Source organism: Pygocentrus nattereri, chromosome 3 (assembly GCF_015220715.1).
Source record: "Pygocentrus nattereri isolate fPygNat1 chromosome 3, fPygNat1.pri, whole genome shotgun sequence".
NCBI classification, from domain to species: Eukaryota; Metazoa; Chordata; class Actinopteri; order Characiformes; family Serrasalmidae; genus Pygocentrus; species Pygocentrus nattereri.
In genome coordinates, this window is record NC_051213.1 from 21,744,074 (window position 1) to 21,763,431 (window position 19,358).

Sequence of the window (19,358 nt, forward strand, 5' to 3'; positions counted from 1 at the left end):
TTAAATACCTTCAGGAAGTGTTATGATCAAGAAACTATCTGCATTACAGAAGTGAAGACTGGATTTTTTTTATGTGTTTAAGGTGAACTTGAGAGTCAGTATAGTGGCAGTAACTATAAAAATAGTAACGAAAATAAGCGATGAAAGTATCCATCCATCCAAATTCTTGTAATATTGCGATTGTGATATACCTTGCAAAATATGAAAGCACTGTTGAATTAAAAATGACTAAAGATCAGCCTGCATTAATACTCAAAATAATTTACTTCTGTTAGTTTATATATATGTAATTGCTAAAGACACTCACAGCAGACAGCATTAACCCTGTCCATCCCTGAATGTTGTACCGGCAATCTATTCTGAGAATTTGCTATTAGCCCCTTAATCTTGTTAAATCCATTGCCAAAGGAGAAACAGCACATGCATGTTTGCACAGGTCAAAGTGAAACATAGCAGCATGTAGAACTGGAGCTTTATATAGGCTACCATGTTTTCTATCCCTGTATAAAAGATGCACAAGACTTAATTTATTGTCGGATACAGTGTGTTTTTTGAGCGAGCATTTGAGCTCATTCAGAGCACAATTTGAATCTGTAAGTCACAATAATAAGAATAAAATAACTGATGCCGACTTATTTTCCTATTCAATTGTTCATTTGCACAAAATGAGTTGTGAGACAGACTAATCTTTAAAACTAATGTTTTTCAGCTTTTTTAATCACATTTTTTTACATATCAATTAACAACATGACTGAGAAATAATGTTGTTAAAGGGAAAAAGCAGATTAAACTGTAGAAATAGCTGTGCTTTTGTGTCGGTCGTAAAGGGTTAAAAATGATTTGATTGGTTAGGGTCCTTATTTGCATACTGCTGACTTCTACAATTATATTTGCAATAGCAATAATAGCCAAAGTGCAATGTTTGTAGTTGGGCTCAGAGGCACAAAGACAAAATAATGTAAATAAAGACAGTAGATTGGCTTCAAGTTAAATTTGAAAAATTACTAACATTAAACTATATTTTGTTACTAAAATATTTAGAAATGCAGTTATAAAAGGAACATGAGAGTTCATTAAGTTAATAAGTACATTTGTTTTCTCACCGATTAAGGCTGTGGTGTTAGGATAACTTTCCAGCGGGCTAAATCAAATATCCTCACATGACAGCTTTGTCCACGTGCCATCTTCGTCAGTCGTCTTACCACAGCTCAGTGGCACCAAACTTAACATAATGGTCTCTAATTTAGTTCATTCCAAAATGCTATGTTAAAAATAACTGACCACAAGAAAGGGGCCAGGATCAATAACCCATTCATCATTGTTGAAGCTATATTTAGTATCTTGTATACTGTTCTTTGTTTCTTATTATTATCCCTCAGTGTGATCTTATTAAGCAAGTGGCTCATTCTTGTTAATTCCGGAGTGCTGGAGGGCTATTGCTGAACAACACACACAGGCGGGTGATCAATGAACCTAAAATAACTTTAAAAATGGCTCAAACGAACCAATATCATTTATTTTTGTGAAACACAAAATCCATTTTTTAATTTGTTAAAGAAGAATAGGAGGATGACTTTGCATTTAAGGAATGTATCTCTACTGCTCAGAAAATGCTTTGGCGATTTATTTAGGTTTGTCTGACTCAGTGGTCTTTATTCCCACTTCTCCACTCTTTTTAATTACAGATGCAATATCATTTCATATTCTGAGGCTTTGGCAAGAAATCTGTTCGAGGCATGTAGGACATTAACATTCACATGTACCTTTGTCAGGTGCTACACCTTCTTGCCCCTACATGACACATTTCACACTGGCTACTTTACCGGCCGCAGTAAACTCTGTACACCAGCACCACTGCTGCATTAGATTATCTGCTTATGCATTGTAATCAGTTTAATGAAGAATGCAGAGTTTTAATTCACTTTGATGAGCATATCAGGACTGAAAGTTGTAATCTAAGCCAAGACTAGGCTTAATTTGGGTGTACGCTGAATAGAAAGGATGAAGGTAAGAATAAGATTCAATCACATTCCAAGATGTAAAGTCATGTAACCCAAATTTACTTTGGAATCTTGATACATTAACTTGAATTAAATGTTGAATGTTTTTTCGTTCTCCTGTTAAGTTACCTTTGTGGAGAAGCAAAAGAAAACAATGATATTTTAATTAACTAAACAAAAGTAGGATATCAGAAAGCTGTATTTCAAATATGATGCCTTTATCTTAAAACTGCAGGAATTGCAAAATCTATAGGTCTATAGAGGTTAAGGGAAAATATAAGGTAGTGAAGCAGTATGAACAAATGTGGGTGTTTTTGCATGTTTCTTCTTCTCCTAAAGTCAAATCGCTAGTTTAATTTAATTATCTTAAGCACTGCAAGAATGATAGTCTATTGATGTGTACTGTAGAAAAGCACTCAGTAGATGAAAAAAGCAGAAAGATCAACAAAGGATAAACAGTTTTACTTTATTTTTCCTGTGGAGGTGAGCCAATGCCATTGTGCAGCCAGACTCAGGTGGTGCTTGTTAGTAATAAACAGGTTTTATGTGTTAATAGGCCTTGTGGCTGTTTATGATAATTACAGTCTTTCACAGTTGACAGAGGGTGAGAGGTTACAAGAAGCTAATGGGCTGACAAACACATGGCATTGTGTTTAGTGAGCATGCTAGCACTGTGTGAGAATGCAGACAGGGCACAAGCAATTGAAAATTCTGTTCCAGGCAAGTCTAGAGGCATTTTTCCATCAGGCAGTGCGGCACGGTTACTAATCTGAACCCAGAACTATGAGTGATGACCATGGCAATTAAAGCTAAGCCTTCAGTTTCAGCCATGAATTTCAAAACTGATTTCTAATTTCTGCTAGCACCCTTATGGGATTTGTAGTAGTATGTTAGCATTAAGCTAATGTAATTTCACATGAATATTTTTGCCGTTCTAGATAAATACAGGCATTTGAAAAAGACACGGCATGTTTTTTTTAAGCTTTTTTAACAGACAAATTAACCCTCTGGGGACCACAAAGATCACCAAATTCAATGTTTCTGTATATGTTCCTGTATAAAATCCTGATTGGATCATTTTCCTTCAGTGGCTGTAGAAACCCTTGTGTTTCCATACAAAACCTCATATTGAAACAAGAGCATTTCTGCAGTACATGCAGAGCTTTTTAGAAGTGCCAGTTGTCTTACAAGACTGATGATGAGACAATTCTGTGACATTTGTGTTTGACCAATCAATGATCTTCACCGTTTCTAGCTCCACCCTTGTGTTCTGGCTCAGCATGCTTAGTACCCCGGCAAGAAAGATAAGCAACTTCAGCATGGGGATTCAGATAAGGTACGGTTCACTTAGCAATGAAAGTAATAATAAAATGCGTGCTCATGGATTAGCAGCCATACTATACCATACTGCATTGCCTGGTGGAAAATGTCACAGATGTGTTCTGTGCCTGTCTAAAAGAGGAAAGAGGACAGATGTTCAGAAGTGGTACTGCTGCTCTACCACATTTGTGTGGGTTTATGTTCCCAAAACAGTCATGATTCATTACTGTGCCTCATTAAAAAAATAAAAAAAAATCAGGGTTGAAACACTCCATGTAACTTCAGTGTTACATGGAGTGTTTTAGCCCTGTTTAGGTGTTACATGGAGTGTTTCAGCCCTGACTTCTTTTTTTTCAGACTTTTCTTTCAATGCTGAGTAGCTGGATAAATGCATTGCACATTAAAAAACAGGCTGTTTAAAACCAAATTCTTATGTGGGACTGGGGAGTGAACGATACATTTTAAAACTTCATCAGTGTTTACATACTACATTGTATGTCCAAAAGTATCCATATACCTTTTTCTAATGAGTGACTTGAGCTACTTTAAGGTTCACCTATTGCTGACACAAGCATTCAATTGTGCTCACATAGCTGGTATAATCTCCTTAGAAAAAGCAATGCCAGTAGAATAAGATGCTCTGGAGAAGCCACACATTGATGCCTAAGGTCATCATGTCCAATGCCAAGAATTAGCTATGGTGGTATAAAACCCCCAGCATTGTGCTGTGAAGCTATGTTCTCTGGAGAGAAGGAAAACCACACACCTTTATGATGTGTTCAGAAGCATTTATGATTCAGAACTAATCATGCAACATCCATACCTGACCTCACAAATGCTCTTGCTGCAGAGTGCAATAAAGCCCTCACAATCATTTTCTAGAAGAGTACAGGCTGTTATTGCAGCAAAGGGGCAACAAATTCCCTTTATTAATACCTCTGATTTTACAAGATTTTTAAAAAATGCTTCTGCAACTTTGTATAATGTATGTGCAATATATAAGATACCACCATGAGCCTGAAGTCCAGAAATGGCAAATCTATAAAGGATTTTTCAAGGTTTATCTGCCATGCTTTAAAATGTAAATGCATTCTCTCTTCCTCTCTCTCTCTCACTGGCAGTACACTTCCAATCAGTTTACAGTCTACTCAAAGTCTACCTCAAAGCCTTGCTGAGTATCCTGAGTATATGCAGTATGACACTCATCAACTACTGAAGCAATCTGCCTACATATACACACACAGCAAGTGTTTGGAAGGAAAGAAACAAGAGAGAGAGAGATAGAGAGACATTTTAAAAGTATATTTCACTACAGACCTTGCTGTGATTGAAATTCTCTCCAAATGATTCGAGTTATTCAGGAGGCAATCAAGAGACAATCTGTAGCCTTATTTTCAGCATTGCCTGAACTGCGTGGTGAAGTGTCCTTCATGTTTGAACGCTGTGTGCCATCCTGAATGCCATGAATGAGAATGTTTCCCCCACTGCTCTTTCTATTGCACTGACAGGTAGGCCTTCTGAATCTGACTCTCTTCAACCTCTCCAATTGAAATCGTGAATAGGAGGCTCATACCGAGTCTTGCTTTTCTAAAACTCCAGCATTGACGTACAATAGAGAGATGGACAAAAACAGCATCCCGACTCAGGGTGAGTCCACTATTCAGCTCCACAGATGAGTCATAATATGATGTGTGTTTAAAAAACCTTCGACCATAGCGAGTTATTGCTGCCGTGCGCCTCCCTCACAAACTGTCGCGAGAGACACACTCGACTGCAGCTGTGTTACCATGGCAATACACACATGTGCAAACAGAGCTTGCTGACACGCAGTGCACAATGGGGTTATTTGACAGTGCTTTAAGGCAACGAAAAATCATATCTGCAGCTATATTAAAGACAAGATGCCTTAGGGAACTGGAAGCCCGCATTCATAAACAAAAAAAGTTCAGACTGCACCTTAAAAGCACCCAGGTGGTGTCTCGTTTCAGCCCTCCACAGAGCCCCCCTTTAAAAACTAAAGGCTTCTACTAGTTCCAATTTTATAGATAGGTCCCAGGTACACATCAGTGATGGCACAGTGGCAGAGTTGAAGAGGGGAGATTTTATTGGACTGCCTTTTGTTGGTTAGGTTCAAATAAATTGAATGAGCCTATAATGTTCTCAGCTGTTGTGCAATAAAGACGCGAAGTCAGTATTTACCTAGTATTAATGGTATCAATAGCATGACTTTTTTATTGGGGATTTATATGCTATTTCATGAGGTGCTAATAGTGTGGAGCTTATTAAGTATCCAGGGACATCTAGGACACAAATTTAAAAATCCATTGTTTATTATTATTTATCTTAATAACTGGCTTTATCAAACTCTGCACAACTAGCAAAAATGGCCAAAGGCATTGTAGAACAGAAGCCTGTTGACTTTAGCCAGTTTTAGTATGCATGCATTCTGCATAAATCATCCATTCTACATGACAGATAATTATATAGTATGTAATTATAATTATTGGCTGAAATACTGCAGCTTATCTTTTTGTTGAAAGAATGCCTATTTGAATGAAACTGACTTGAAATTAACTTGAAATTATACAGAGTGGAATTTACCACCATAATTAGAAGTTCTGTTAATATCTGCCTGCAATAATAGAGAGTAAGCTAAGCTGAAGGTTTTGCTTTGTTGTTATTGAATGTTTTTTTTTTATTTCTTTCTATTTAATTAGTCACTAAACACCCAGTCCTTCAACATCTGTGCATAAGAAACATTACAAACATTTTGGGACAGCAGTGGTTGCACATTCCTCCAGAGTTCCTGCTACAGAACCTTTTGAGCCATACAATATTGCTGAAGGCTTTCATGTTCTTAGTAGTGAATTCTTACCACCAGTTCTGCTGACTACATGAACACCTTACTGAAGCAGTGGATCACTCCATAAAGAAAGAATGTGACCATTATCATAAAGACCCTCCCAGCTGGGAACACAGCCAACGGTATTCCCTCCAGACTTCAAGCCATGTATAGAGTACATGGTACAGTTTTGATTCTGTCAGCAGCACCTCTGCTTTTTTTGGACATGATTTTGATCATACACATCGTAAAGGTGCTGCTCCAGCACAAGTGATAAAGAAACAACACTGTTCTAATATAATCATTGACACTCATCCAAGTAAATTACAATTGGTGATACTTAAGTATTTTAAAGTGTCTGCTACAAATTCTCAGGTTGAATGGGATTGTTTCCAATGTTCTGTAAAGCTTGTCCAACCTCACACCATTTGCCATGAAGGATGCATTTGTGGACTGATCATGGAGAAGTCAATATCTCTATAGGCAGTCACGATAAACTGACTTAATATTTAGTGCACCATAGCAGAGATGATCAATTCATAGTCCTTGAGATTTGGGTAATTTTGGACTTTTAAACCTCTATTTAGCAGAAAGATGGATTATACAAAGGTTATTCAGCTGTTTCAACTGGTCAGTGCCAGTGGCTAGTAAGATGAGGACTGAATTTTGATTTGAAAGGCAGCTTTGATAGCTCTGCACTACTGTATGGCATAAATGATAAATGATCATAGTCAGGCAGCATAGAACGATGTCTTACTTTTGCTTGTTCAAGAATAGAGAGTTAAAGAGAAATGTTTGTTTACAAAGTAAATCCAGGCTGTAGTTGTACTGAAAAACGGCTGCTCCTCATTGGTTGATTTTAGCTTTGAATATGCAAGAGGTGGGTGGGGTGGGGGTGGATGAATGCTTATCTTTCTTTGGACATGTTCCACTGGCACGCCACACATCCCTGGAGCATCTCACTGGTGGAGAAGCAGTTCCTTGCACAGGCCGCTGATAGTGTAACCTAAATGCTTACACTCTCACTGGGAAATGCTTTGGGAACAGAACCCAAAGCACTGTGATTCATGCAGCCCTCTTATTCTTAGCCAACAACAAATATTTATTTTTATTTTTTTACACTCAAATTAAAGGGAAAAAAAGTGTCTTGGTAAGGTATTGGGCCACCATGAGTCACATGTCATAGATTCTACATGTCTCTGGAACTGTACTAAATTCTTCCTAAGGGTATTCCCCTTACTTTAAAGGGTATTCCCCTGCAACTTTAAAGAGGAACTGAGTTGTAGAAATGAGTGCATGTGAACAAATGTTTCCAGCAATAAACTTGCAAAGGGAGAGAAAATAGCATAGACAGGTTTCCTGTTTACAAATATTACTAGGTACACACGCTGCCAGGAGCAAAACCACTTAACTTAAGTCATAAGACTGTAATGTTAGTCAACTGTTAGTCAACAAAGATTTCACACTGTTTGTAAATTCTTGTTGACTCAAGTATAAAATGCCATTTCAGAGTTGAATCTGTGTATTTGTCTTACATTTGCATAATAATACAACAATATCTAATACATTATCTAAACTGTTCACTAACAATAGTTGATTATCAGTATCAGCTAGTTATAATGGTACCGTTACTGTCGATAAACAGACTGGTAACAGTAGTTGGCTAGTTAGTTAGGCTATGATATATATATATATATATATATATATATATATATATATAAATATATATATATATCATATGATGTGAATCACACAGTGCTAACTTACTCTTACTTAACTAGCTAATGTCAGCAAACAGAAACACACCAGTGTTCTGATGAACTGTTTTAAGCTACCTTGTCAAAATGTCCTACTGTAGCGCATATTTATAGGAAGAGCTCTACACAAAGCTGTAAGAAAGATATTTTGATATGCTAAATTGCACAAAGCTTTAGTCAGCTGCTTATGCACCAGCTTCTTGTTTTAAATTTCCCGTTCTAACTTAAATGGTGCAGCAGTTATATTCTGGCTCCCCAGCCTGTTTGTAACGCTTGACAGAGGAAAGACGATCGCGGATGAAGCTAACTAGATACCAGGGATAGACAGAATTCAAAATCCACAAAACCAGTTCCAAGTCCACACACGAGAAAGCCAAAAACCGCCAGCTAAAGTACAAAAGGGTGAATCCAAAAGACGAAGTCGGTAGGAACAAGAGAAAAGGGTCATAACATGAACTCATAGGAGATAAAGAAATCGCTCAGTATGTTCTTGTGGTTGAGAAGCAATACCTCGCACCGAACCCTACATTGGACCAGTCTTAAATAGTGTCCCAGTAGGTCAACCTGTACAGGTGAGGTGTGACACTGTTGAGTCACTCAGACACTATTTAAGGTGAAACAGGAAAGTTCTAAAAAAAAAAAAAAAAAAAGCTGGCAAATAGGAATCTGACTTCAGCCTCGTCTAAATCTCTGTGTCAGAAAATGCCACCAGCATTACACTACAGTTGAGGATGTGTTGATGCATTAAAACTATGAAGCTGAAGTTGGCCTCATTCAAATTTTCCTTTTATATTCTGGCACCTCAAGAAGCCAGCGAATGTCTTTAATAGAAATGAATACAAAGCAAGCACTGCACAGATTACTATTATGCATTTAGGACTATCAGGAACACAATCTGCCTTCACAATGGCCTGGATCCATAATCTACTGCAGTTTTTGGCAAAGGGATATGATCAGGATACTAAACATTCTCCAACCATCTTAACTGCAGTTGGCGAAGTTTACTGCTCAACAACGTCTTGTCATTGTTGCGTTATTCCGTGAAGAGTGCCGCTTTGTGTTGCTTTCTAGTTGTGTCTGCATCTCTGTGATGACGCTGCACACAAACCTGCTTATAGCACATCCTCTTCAACACAGATAATTGAATAATTAAATAAATATTTGCCATACAGTCTGCAGTAGTATAATTTTTTAAAAGAAAAATGACAAAAGTGTAAATTGAGTTGTATTCAAATGATTCAAATTTGCATGATTTGCTATTAATAGGTAGATGTGAAAAGTGTGTGTTCATAAATACTGCACTCTCAGCACACTGCCAGGTACACCTGAGGGGCATGAAGGGGCATCTGCTGTCTCATTTTTGTCCATTTTCTGTGACATCCCAGTTTTATTTTAAATGTTTTTCAGATCAATAGAAATTTATACCTACATCATTGAAAGAAAAGTGCAGTTTACCACATGAATAAAAATGGAGCCAAACTTAGATCCATCAGTAATTAGTTCAGTAATTACTATATCGTTGCTAAGGTTAACATGTTTGTCGTGAAACCTTCTTTTTAATCTTCTGTGAGAGCCAAATTTGCTAATGATAAGATGTGTTAACATTACTGACTTAATCACTGATCTTATTTTCTAATTATTTTTTCACCTGAATACATTTGCGGTTTTCATAAGGTGGACTAGATTTCTTATGAGGTAGATCTGGTGAAATCATTTATCCAGGCTTTGGGTCAAGAGTTCATGACTCACTGCTATTTATGCATTGTTCTGTAGCAGTGGGCGGCAGAAGCAATCAAAGTGGAATTGAAGCAGATGCAGCATGCAGAAACTTTAGTTTCACTTTAATTGTTTTTGCCTTCCTCCGATATAGAAGCATATACAAATAGCAGTATAGGAGGCTACACTGACTATCATAGTAGGGTTTGAATACATCACTTTGGATTGGCTATATTATAAGGATGTTGTGGGAAGATAAATCGGTAGCTTTCCTATAAAACTAGACATCTGGTCACTTGCTGTAAATGTGACTCCTTAGCTTCTTCTGTGGCAATCTGCTAGACCTTTAAAACTAGTTGGCTACTGCGAACAGTCTCTGCTACAGCTAAGTCTGCTACAATAACACAATACACTGTTAGAACAATACTGTTTACATCTATTACTTGCACAGAGTAATATTGTTTACTGTTTTCATCTGTCACTTGATGCACTTTATGAACAGCTGCTCCACATATTTGCACATACGCACATGTAACTTTAATTTTATTTCAACTTTGCACATACTGTACACTTTTTGCTTTTACTTTTTCCTACTGTTTTTTAGAGTTATTCTTATATTTTCTTTTTTTATTCTCTTAAGAGAAAATATGGTGAATGGAGGAACAGCAAAGTAAGAATTTCATTGTACAGTGCAACTGCCTGTTCTGCTGTGCACATGACAATAAAACTCTTGAATCTTGAATCTAAATGAAAGGTGCTGACTGTAAATGGAGATCATTTCCCATGTGTTGTGTATGCGCAGGGACGCGAAAACAAAAATATTAACTTAAAACAAACTCTGTTTAAACCACATGTGTTTCAAAATGATATGATATTAAAAATACACATTTACTCCACATACACAGTGGTGCAAAGCAGCATAAGAGCAGCATAAAAAAGAATCCCAGGGATTCTTTCAGAAGTAAACATGGGGAATAGCAAAGAACTTTTGCTTTTCATCATCTACGGTACAGAAAAAAAAACATTAAAAGGTTCAGAGAATCTGGACAAATCTCTGCATGCAAGGGACAAGGCCAATAAACAGTATGCGCTAGCCGTGATCTTTGGACCCTCAGGTGGCACTGCAATAAAAACAAGACATGATTCTGTGGTGGAAATCACTGCATCGTCTCAGGAACACTTCTGAAAACCACTGTCTGTGAAAACAGTTTATCACTGCATCCACAAGTGCAAGTTAAAACCATATTCTCTAAGCCTGAGCTCATTTAAAATGGACTGAGGGGCAGTGGAAAAGTGTCCTGTGGTCTGACAAAATAACATTTGATATTTTTTTTGGAAAATCATGGACACTGTGTCCTTCGGGCTAAAGACCACTTAACTTGTTATCAGTTGAGTGACATCTTGAGTGACATCCCATTCTTAATCCATAGGGTTTAATAAGATGTCGGCCCACCCTTTGCAGGTATAACAGCTTCAACTCTTCTGGGATGGCTTTCCACAAAGTTTAGGAGTGTGTTCATGGGAATTTTTTACCAGTATTCAAGACGAGCATTTGTGAGGTGAGACACTAATGTTGGATGACAAGGCCTGGCTCGCAGTCTCCACTCTAATTCATCCCAAAGGTATTCTGTTGGGTTGAGGTCAGGACTCTGTGCTGGGCAATCAAGTTCTTCCACACCAAACTCGCTCATCCATGTCTTTATGGACCTTGCTTTGTGCACTGGTGTACAGTCATGTTGGAACAGGAAGTGGCCATCCCCAAACTGTTCCCACAAAATTAGGAGCATGAAACTGTTCAAAATCTCTTGGTCTGCTGAAGCATTAAGAGTTTCTTTCACTGGAACTAAGGGGCCGAGCCCAACTCCTGAAAAACAACCCCACACCATAATCCCCCCCTCCACCAAACTTTACACTTGGCACAATGCAGTCAGACAAGTACCGTTCTCCTGGCAACCGCCAAACCCAGACTTGTCCATCGTATTGCCCGACAGAGATGCGTGATTCGTCACTCCAGAGAACACTGGAGACACAGTCTCCACTACTCTGGGTCTAGTGGCGGAGCTTAACCCCACTGCGATCGATGCTTTGCGTTGCACTTGGTGATGTAAGGCTTGGATGCAGCTGAAACCCATTCCATGAAGCTCACTTTGCAATGTTCCTGAGCTAATCTGAAGGCCACATGAAGTTTGGAGGTCTGTAGCAATTGACTCTGGAGAAAGTTGGTGACCTCTGCGCACTATGCGCCTCAGCATCCATTGACCCCGCTCTGTCATTTTATGAGGCCTACCACTTCATGGCTGAGTTGCTGTTGTTTCCAATCGCTTCCACTTTGTTATAATACCACTGTGAATGGGACACCTGAATATAATGATCTGGATGGCTGAGTGAATACTTTTGGCAATATAGTGTATCTCAGAGAAAACATGTGCTAGTCCTAACCCTCTTAGCTAAGTAGGACTGTATGATTGAGGGAGACCTACGTAGTGAGTGAATCTGGCAATAGTTAAAACCAATAGTAACACTTTACTGTAGGATACTTTTCATAAAGTTACATGGCATGTATATAAGCTTGACAATGACAACTGACATAACCCTATATAAATGTTTATAAATACATATTACAATAGATGCCATTCACTACCAAGGTTACATTTGCCAATTTTGATTAAAGTTACTGTAGTAGTATTTATGACAGATGTTCCAAAAACATTATTCCATCATGAACTCTCAAGTAAAAATGTTTTTGTAGATACAAGGTTTTGTCCAGATGTGTTGAAAGCAAATTTATTGGGCGCTTCTTAAACCTACACCTATGATTGTATTCAGTACACCTGTCTGGAAACATCATTTATTTTTCTCCAGTCATTTATTCTGGTGTTGCCTTTCATTTGTTGTGGTCTGTTTTTCGTCATTGTCTGCCTTACTTATATATTGATTTTCTCTTTGTATACAATTGTAGTGTGTAAAGGTGCATAAATTTGGGTGTAGTTCTTTGATTGGACACAACACTAGCTTATTTGTGTGTTACATTTTTTTTTATGTTATTGAGAGAGAGAGAGAGAGAGAGAGAGAGAGAGAGAAAGAACATCGGTAATCTGTCCAGCTGTTGGTTCCTAACAAAGTGAGTCAGCTGTAGCCTGTGCCACTCATCCAGTATCAGCTCATCTTATCTTATTTTGGAAGAATCTGCTGGCAGTGGATGGAGCAAGTGGTCCAAAGCCACGGTGCTCGGCCCTGGCTGCGAGGAGCACAGAGCAGGAGATAGGGTGGATTATCTCTTATTATGTCCACGCATCACTCCCTGCCTCGCCTTGTCTGCTACAGAGAGAGTGTGTGTGTGCGTGTGTGTCTGTGTGCCTGGGTGTGTCAATCCTCTTACTATCAGTGGTGTTTCGTACCCCCTCTGTGCCAGCGTAAGTCCTTGCAAGCAAACTTCAAAGACCTATCAGGCGCACATCAGCCTCCTTTCTCTCAGATACTGGCCCTGGTGGGATGATGCGAGCTCAGAACTGTATGTGTCTCCGCAGGAGGAGCCTTACGTGATGTTCAAGAAGTCAGACAAGCCTCTGCACGGTAACGATCGCTTCGAGGGCTACTGCATCGACCTGCTGCGTGAGCTGGCCAACATCCTGGGCTTTGTCTATGAGGTGCGACTGGTGGAAGACGGCAAGTATGGTGCACAGGAGGAAAGCACGGGCCAGTGGAATGGCCTGGTCCGAGAACTGATGGACCACGTGAGTCTAAGTCAATACACACTAGTCACTTATTGATCTGTCAAATGTTAAACTGCTACAACTGCATGAAACAGCTTAGCTTCTGCCTGTTCCTTAGTACAAAACTATAATGTGTAAATGGGCAGACATCTGGGCATTTGTCTGTGATTCAGCACAAAAATGATCTAATTCTGAAGGAAAATGAGAGAAAACAGAGGTATTATAAAATGTAAGCACCAACAAAATGACCCCGACTGCATAAAGTGCTTTTTTTTTTTTTTACCAAGGGCATGTTTCATTTTTTAAAACTACAAATCCAAACGTTTAGGCCTTAAACATCATCACCTTTTTATGAGCAGTTCTCCTAGTTGAGAACAAACTGGGGTTTGACTGCAATATCAAATAAAGATCAGTGTTAGAGAGAGATATGCCAAGTGATTTTTTTTAAATAATTGCTCTCCTCTTTAAGACTGGTGTTTGATTGATGTGACAGTCATATTTTGTTCCCCAGCTTTAAACAAAACTTTGCAATATATTTATCAAGTGTTACTGTCAAAAACAGAGGCAGATTGTAGGAGCTTTAATTAAAAGAAACAAGACACCAATCACAAACAAAATGCTTGAGAACTGACTAACACTGACACCTAGAATTGAGTAATAGAGACTGAAATGACAAGACCAGACAAAAGAAAGAAAAACTAGTGGGCTACTTATACACAACATAAGACTAGGTGTAAAGAGGAAACCATGACAATAGAAACATATTTAAAACTTAAACATTTGGATTTACAGGGCAAAACAATTGTTTCTGGTTACTGCCATTAAGGTTAGGATTACTTTTACGATATTTACTTTTACTTATTACACGTGCAATACTGTACAAAAGTCAGAGGACATTTATTGAATTTCCCCTCAAAAACAGCCATTAAATAAAAGTTATTCATTTTTTCCATGAAATAGTGCTGAGCAGATAAGATATGATTAGATATAATATACAATTGCATAAAGAAAATAAGTTTAAAAAAAAAAAAAAAACACTAGTTCAAAACATATTAGATAACTCTCAGGACACAAGATAATCAAACTCAACTCTTGCTTCAGATCTAAAAAAAAAAAATAATACATACTTTATGTCCATCTTTCCACTGTGAGAAGACCCCAGAATATTATGAGTGTGTGGCTATTAGGAAGCCTTTACTGAGAACAGAAATAGACACAAAGGAAGAAATTAAACAAATAATTTGCTAGTGTTCTCAGAACAATCGACTTTGAACTTATTTAATGGTGGTCTAATTGGAAATTAAATGAATGAAGGGTGGTCTCTGACTTTGGCACAACACTGTAGGTAGTAACATGGTTGTTATGGTTTAAAACAGTTTGCTGATGATTTTGCACAGTACTTTGTATATATAACCCGAGTGTATGTTTGTGTATATGTGTAATACGAGGAATAGAGCTAAGGATGTATTAATGGAAGAAACTTCAGCACTCACAGGCTGCAAACAGGATATAAAGTGAGGTTTCTAGCATGAATTCTCCCCCCATAGAGCTTATTACACACTCTCACAGATACACACACACACAGTGCTATAGCCACCCTTGTTAAGCTTAACAAAATAAGACCCAGATCAAAATGAGCTGTACACAGGCAGAAAAATAACAGTCTTTGCACAGCCGATATTCAATAGCTGACCCCATTACCGGCGAACACCGGCCCTGTATGTTGTTCCCACAACATTTCAGACATGTTTTTTAGACACCCCCACTATTGATCATGAACTGATTGTGCGGTGTGAAAAACAATCTGTGCGATTAGACTCAAAGGAGCACGGGGCCTTGTGAGATGTGTACAGGGCCGACGCAGTCGCTCTGCCTGCGCGTTCTGTTCCCCAGACGAGCGCAGGACAAATTCTAATTGGCCCGGACAGGCTTTCAGAGCAGGCTGGAGTCTGCAGTTTGCAGAGGAGCAAAGAATGCACTGAAGTGAAGGAGATAAAAATATCCTGCCAAAGGACTGAATGGAGAAAAAAAAAAAAGGTAGCAAGACAGCACCTGCTCACACTCCGCATTAATTTACCCCCTCCGAGAATAATTACAGACAATCTAATAATTCCAGCTGCAAGGCTTTATTTTGGCTAAAAATATAATGATCTAAATAGTAAATGGAATGACATGAATATTAAATGTCACATTGAGGAACAGTGCCAGCTGATCTGGGGTTGTGATTTAGGCAGCTGAAACTCATTCAATCTAGTGTGATGTATGGTAGCCTCGCTGGGTCAAAAAGGATATTTCTTTGAGGAATGATCAAACTGACCTTGCAGTGGGTGTTTCACATTAACGGGCAAAGAACAGTTGAAAATGTAATAACCCTCCGTGTTAGACACGGGCTCAAGGTCTTAGACTTTCATCTTCCCCTTTTTTAGTATAGTACATATACTAAAAATTACCAAAGGACAGCAAGATCAAGAGCAGTGCATCAGTTGCTTTGGATTAATTATAACTGATAATTAAAAGCCTTTAAAAAAAGATTATTAAAAGTAACTTAATCTGGTTGCTCTAAAATTTAGAACTTACTGACCTTCAAAATGTATGTTAAAAGAAAGCAATTGAGCATTCTGTATAGTGCATCATTGAAAAAGCAGTCTGGAATAAAACTTTCCTTATAACTTGAAAACTTGAACTTATTTCTGTTTAATGTTAATGAGGGCACTACCATGTGATGGTCTGAATAGGAGTATCTAAACGTGTTGGTTTTTTGTGACAACACAAAAAAAAATAAATACCAAACTGGTTGGTTTTTCAGCTTGGTCTCCTTATATGGCCCATGAGCCCTGCAAAGTGTTTACATACTATGTCAAAAATAAAGTTCTGTTTTCTATCATAGAGGTCCTTTAGTTTCTAACAAATCTTTATTATAATTTTTGGCACTGAACTTTGTGTCAGTAACACAGTTTAACCACAGAGCTGAAGGCTGATCATTAGCCTCAGGAGAGGAGAAGATATGGCCTTTGTCATCCGGTTCTCATGTATGATTTCGTCTTAACTCTGTATTATTCATCCAAATAATCTGATGCTGAATTTCACAGGCTGCTGAATGTTAGTTCAAACATGGGAGTTGTGTTGTTCACGTGGCTGTTTTATCTGCCACGAGAAACCCTGTGCTTTAACCGCTTTACTAACTGCTGAGCCAGTAACTGCTAAATCAAGGTCTTTTAGGGAAAGAATGAGGATGGAAAGCGGGGGAGGGGAGGTTTTAAATTTAGACTTAAGTGCTATGGGACAGTCTTTGATGTGTTAAGGTCCTGTTTTCTTAATTTGATTGCCTCTAAATGCTTCTGCTGCCCCTGATGAACTGCCCATCACTCTTCTTCCCCCTGCCTTTTGTATCGACAGAAAGCTGATCTTGCAGTGGCTCCGCTGGCCATCACCTACGTGCGAGAGAAGGTCATCGACTTCTCCAAGCCCTTCATGACGCTGGGGATAAGTATTCTGTACCGCAAGCCCAATGGCACCAACCCGGGGGTGTTCTCCTTCCTCAACCCTCTCTCCCCCGACATCTGGATGTATATTCTGCTGGCTTACTTGGGTGTCAGTTGTGTGCTGTTTGTCATAGCCAGGTAACATGCTAGTTCTGCCAATCTCAGCTACACATGCAGACATAACCCAACATCTTTAACCTCATTCCATTAACAGTCTAATCAATGCCTAAAAGCATCTTCCCTTGACCCATTACTTACTGTTATGTTTCAAGCCTAAAACCTGTGCTCACTTTACTTCAGCTTAGCTCAGTTTTACCTTAATTTAGCTTTAGTGCCTCTTACTGACAGTGAAAAAGGAAAAAGTACCCGAATGCTAAACTTACATTCTTGTAACAGAATAGCCTCCTCTGGTAAAGTGGGAAAGGGAGGAATCCCTCTAGTGTGAATAGGAGAGATTAGTCCTCTGACCCATTCTGAAAAGAGAAACAGAAAGTGAGTCGAGTCCTTTTTTGGCCGGAGCGGTGGAGGATGTTAAGTGATTCCTCTGCTTGCTCTTGCTTTTCATGCTGACAAGCCTGCTGCCTCTACTGCTCGGCAGCCAAAGCTCCAAAGCACAAATCACACGAGCAAAGATGTGAAATCAGCCATTTCGAGGCGGTGTGCGTGAGTTTGAGAGGCACAGAGAGAATGGAAATATGTGAGTGTAGGTGTGAATGAGAGTGTTTTGGCATTTCCTGGTGTGAACGGCAACCTCCCTCTCATCCCTCGTCGTCCCCAGTGTCTCCAGTTTGTATCTGCTTTTCTATTTGGATGTTTCCACACCCTGCTTCAAATGTTCTTGGCCATGATCCCTGTGAATACTGAAATGCACAGATGTTTTCAAGTTGATAATCTTCACTCATGTTTCTGTGTTGTAATCCTGCTGGAAATATGTGTACAACTCAGTTGAAAAGGCAAAATCTTAAGATCTTAAGTATGAGCAATTTATAATGCTTCATGCTTGGACATGGCTTCAGTTGAAAGAGGGAAGCACCACTGATGCTGATGTGGCCCAAGAGCTTTTTCAATATAGTTTTAAATCCAGGTTATCACTACACTGAGACTCCTCTTCTTCAAACTGAGCCATAATATGAGACAGCTACTTCAACACCAAACCTTTACCGGGACAGCATTTCCCTTTATGGCCATGGAAAGCTGCTGAGGGAAGTGTGTAGTAACTTCTAGGGTGTTAAATCATTTCAGTATCTCACATAATGAAATGCAATCAATCATACTGTCAATGTCAGTATCATATACACTTTTGGCATATGGTCATATAATGTGGCAGCATCATGTGTCGGCGTTGCTCAGATTCCTGAGCAGCTTTAAAATGCTGTGTTGCATTTAGTGAAAGTACTCCACAGATGACGAAGAAAGGAGTTTATCTCCAAGAAATAACTGATCTGTTCAAATGTAAACATGTACACATAAACATTAAACTATGTAACTTTGTGAAAATATATATATATATATATAAAACAAAATGCAATCTGATAGAACAGCGTCGTTTGCTGTTTGTAGTAGCCTGTGGCCATCATTTGAAGCGAGGTGGAGAAAAGCTGAAAGAAAAGGCCTCTAGTTAACTCTAAAACTTTTGGGACAGCTCAGCCATGCTCCGTTACCCCAAGAGTTTTATGGTTAATGCACTTGTGTTTTATAAATGTTACTGGCGATATGATCACATAAGAGAATAACAAGCTGCAACTGCCATCTAAGTTGGTTCAGAATATGCACCCATCACCATAAGTGTTTTAGGTTTTGTGCTGGGTAAGTGCAAGAGTACCTTTAAGATGTTTGCTTTACTATGCAGTCCTCTGAGAGAAACACTAAGCTTAGGCACATTTCTTAGTGGCATGTTCCTATAGCTGCACAAGCTTCAGTAGTGCCCTAAAAGCCCTAACACATGAAAATCGCTGCACAGAATGTGGGTTTACTGTATATGTGTCTGTTTGTACACATTTATTTATGTGTGCATGTACTACTGCTTTGTGAGCTTACTATATGTGCTGTATGTGAGAGTGTGAGAGAGAGAGATCACAGTGTGACATAATGGGGGCTGGTGGAGGTTTTCCTAAGGCTTTGTGTTCACCATGCAGTATTTAGAACATTTCCTTCTGGGTGCTATACAAGAATCAAATATTTACCTACTCAACAGAATCCTTTTTGCATATCACCAGTTGTTTTTGTTGTTGCTGTTGTTGTTGTTTTCCTTTCCTCACAAAGTTTCCCTTTACTTTTCCTCTTTCCTGTAGTGTAGCCCCCTTTTCCAATGTGTTTTGGTGCAATGGTATATTCCTATAACCTAGTGGAGAGCCACATCTGTTAGAGCTAGGCTTTCAGTTCAGGCCAGATCGAGAACAAACCCATACTCACAAAAACGCTAATTTCTGCTAGCACCTCTCTGAGATTCTAGTACTGTGTGAATGTATGAGGCTAACTGCAATTCACATGAACAGACATTTTCAAATACATATATGACAAATTTTACT

At 38.7% G+C, this 19,358-nt stretch overlaps 1 protein-coding gene across 2 annotated transcripts in view; it reads left to right on the plus strand.

Annotated features, from left to right (window-relative positions):
* Nucleotides 1-19,358, plus strand: part of grik2 (glutamate receptor, ionotropic, kainate 2) — a 162,735-nt gene that overhangs the window by 101,290 nt on the left and 42,087 nt on the right. For both annotated transcript variants that reach the window (XM_017708225.2, XM_037536747.1), the window contains exons 10-11: nt 13,163-13,369; nt 16,745-16,968. In XM_017708225.2, coding sequence (XP_017563714.1) covers nt 13,163-13,369; nt 16,745-16,968 — 431 coding nt within the window. The remainder of the gene's footprint in view (nt 1-13,162; nt 13,370-16,744; nt 16,969-19,358) is intronic.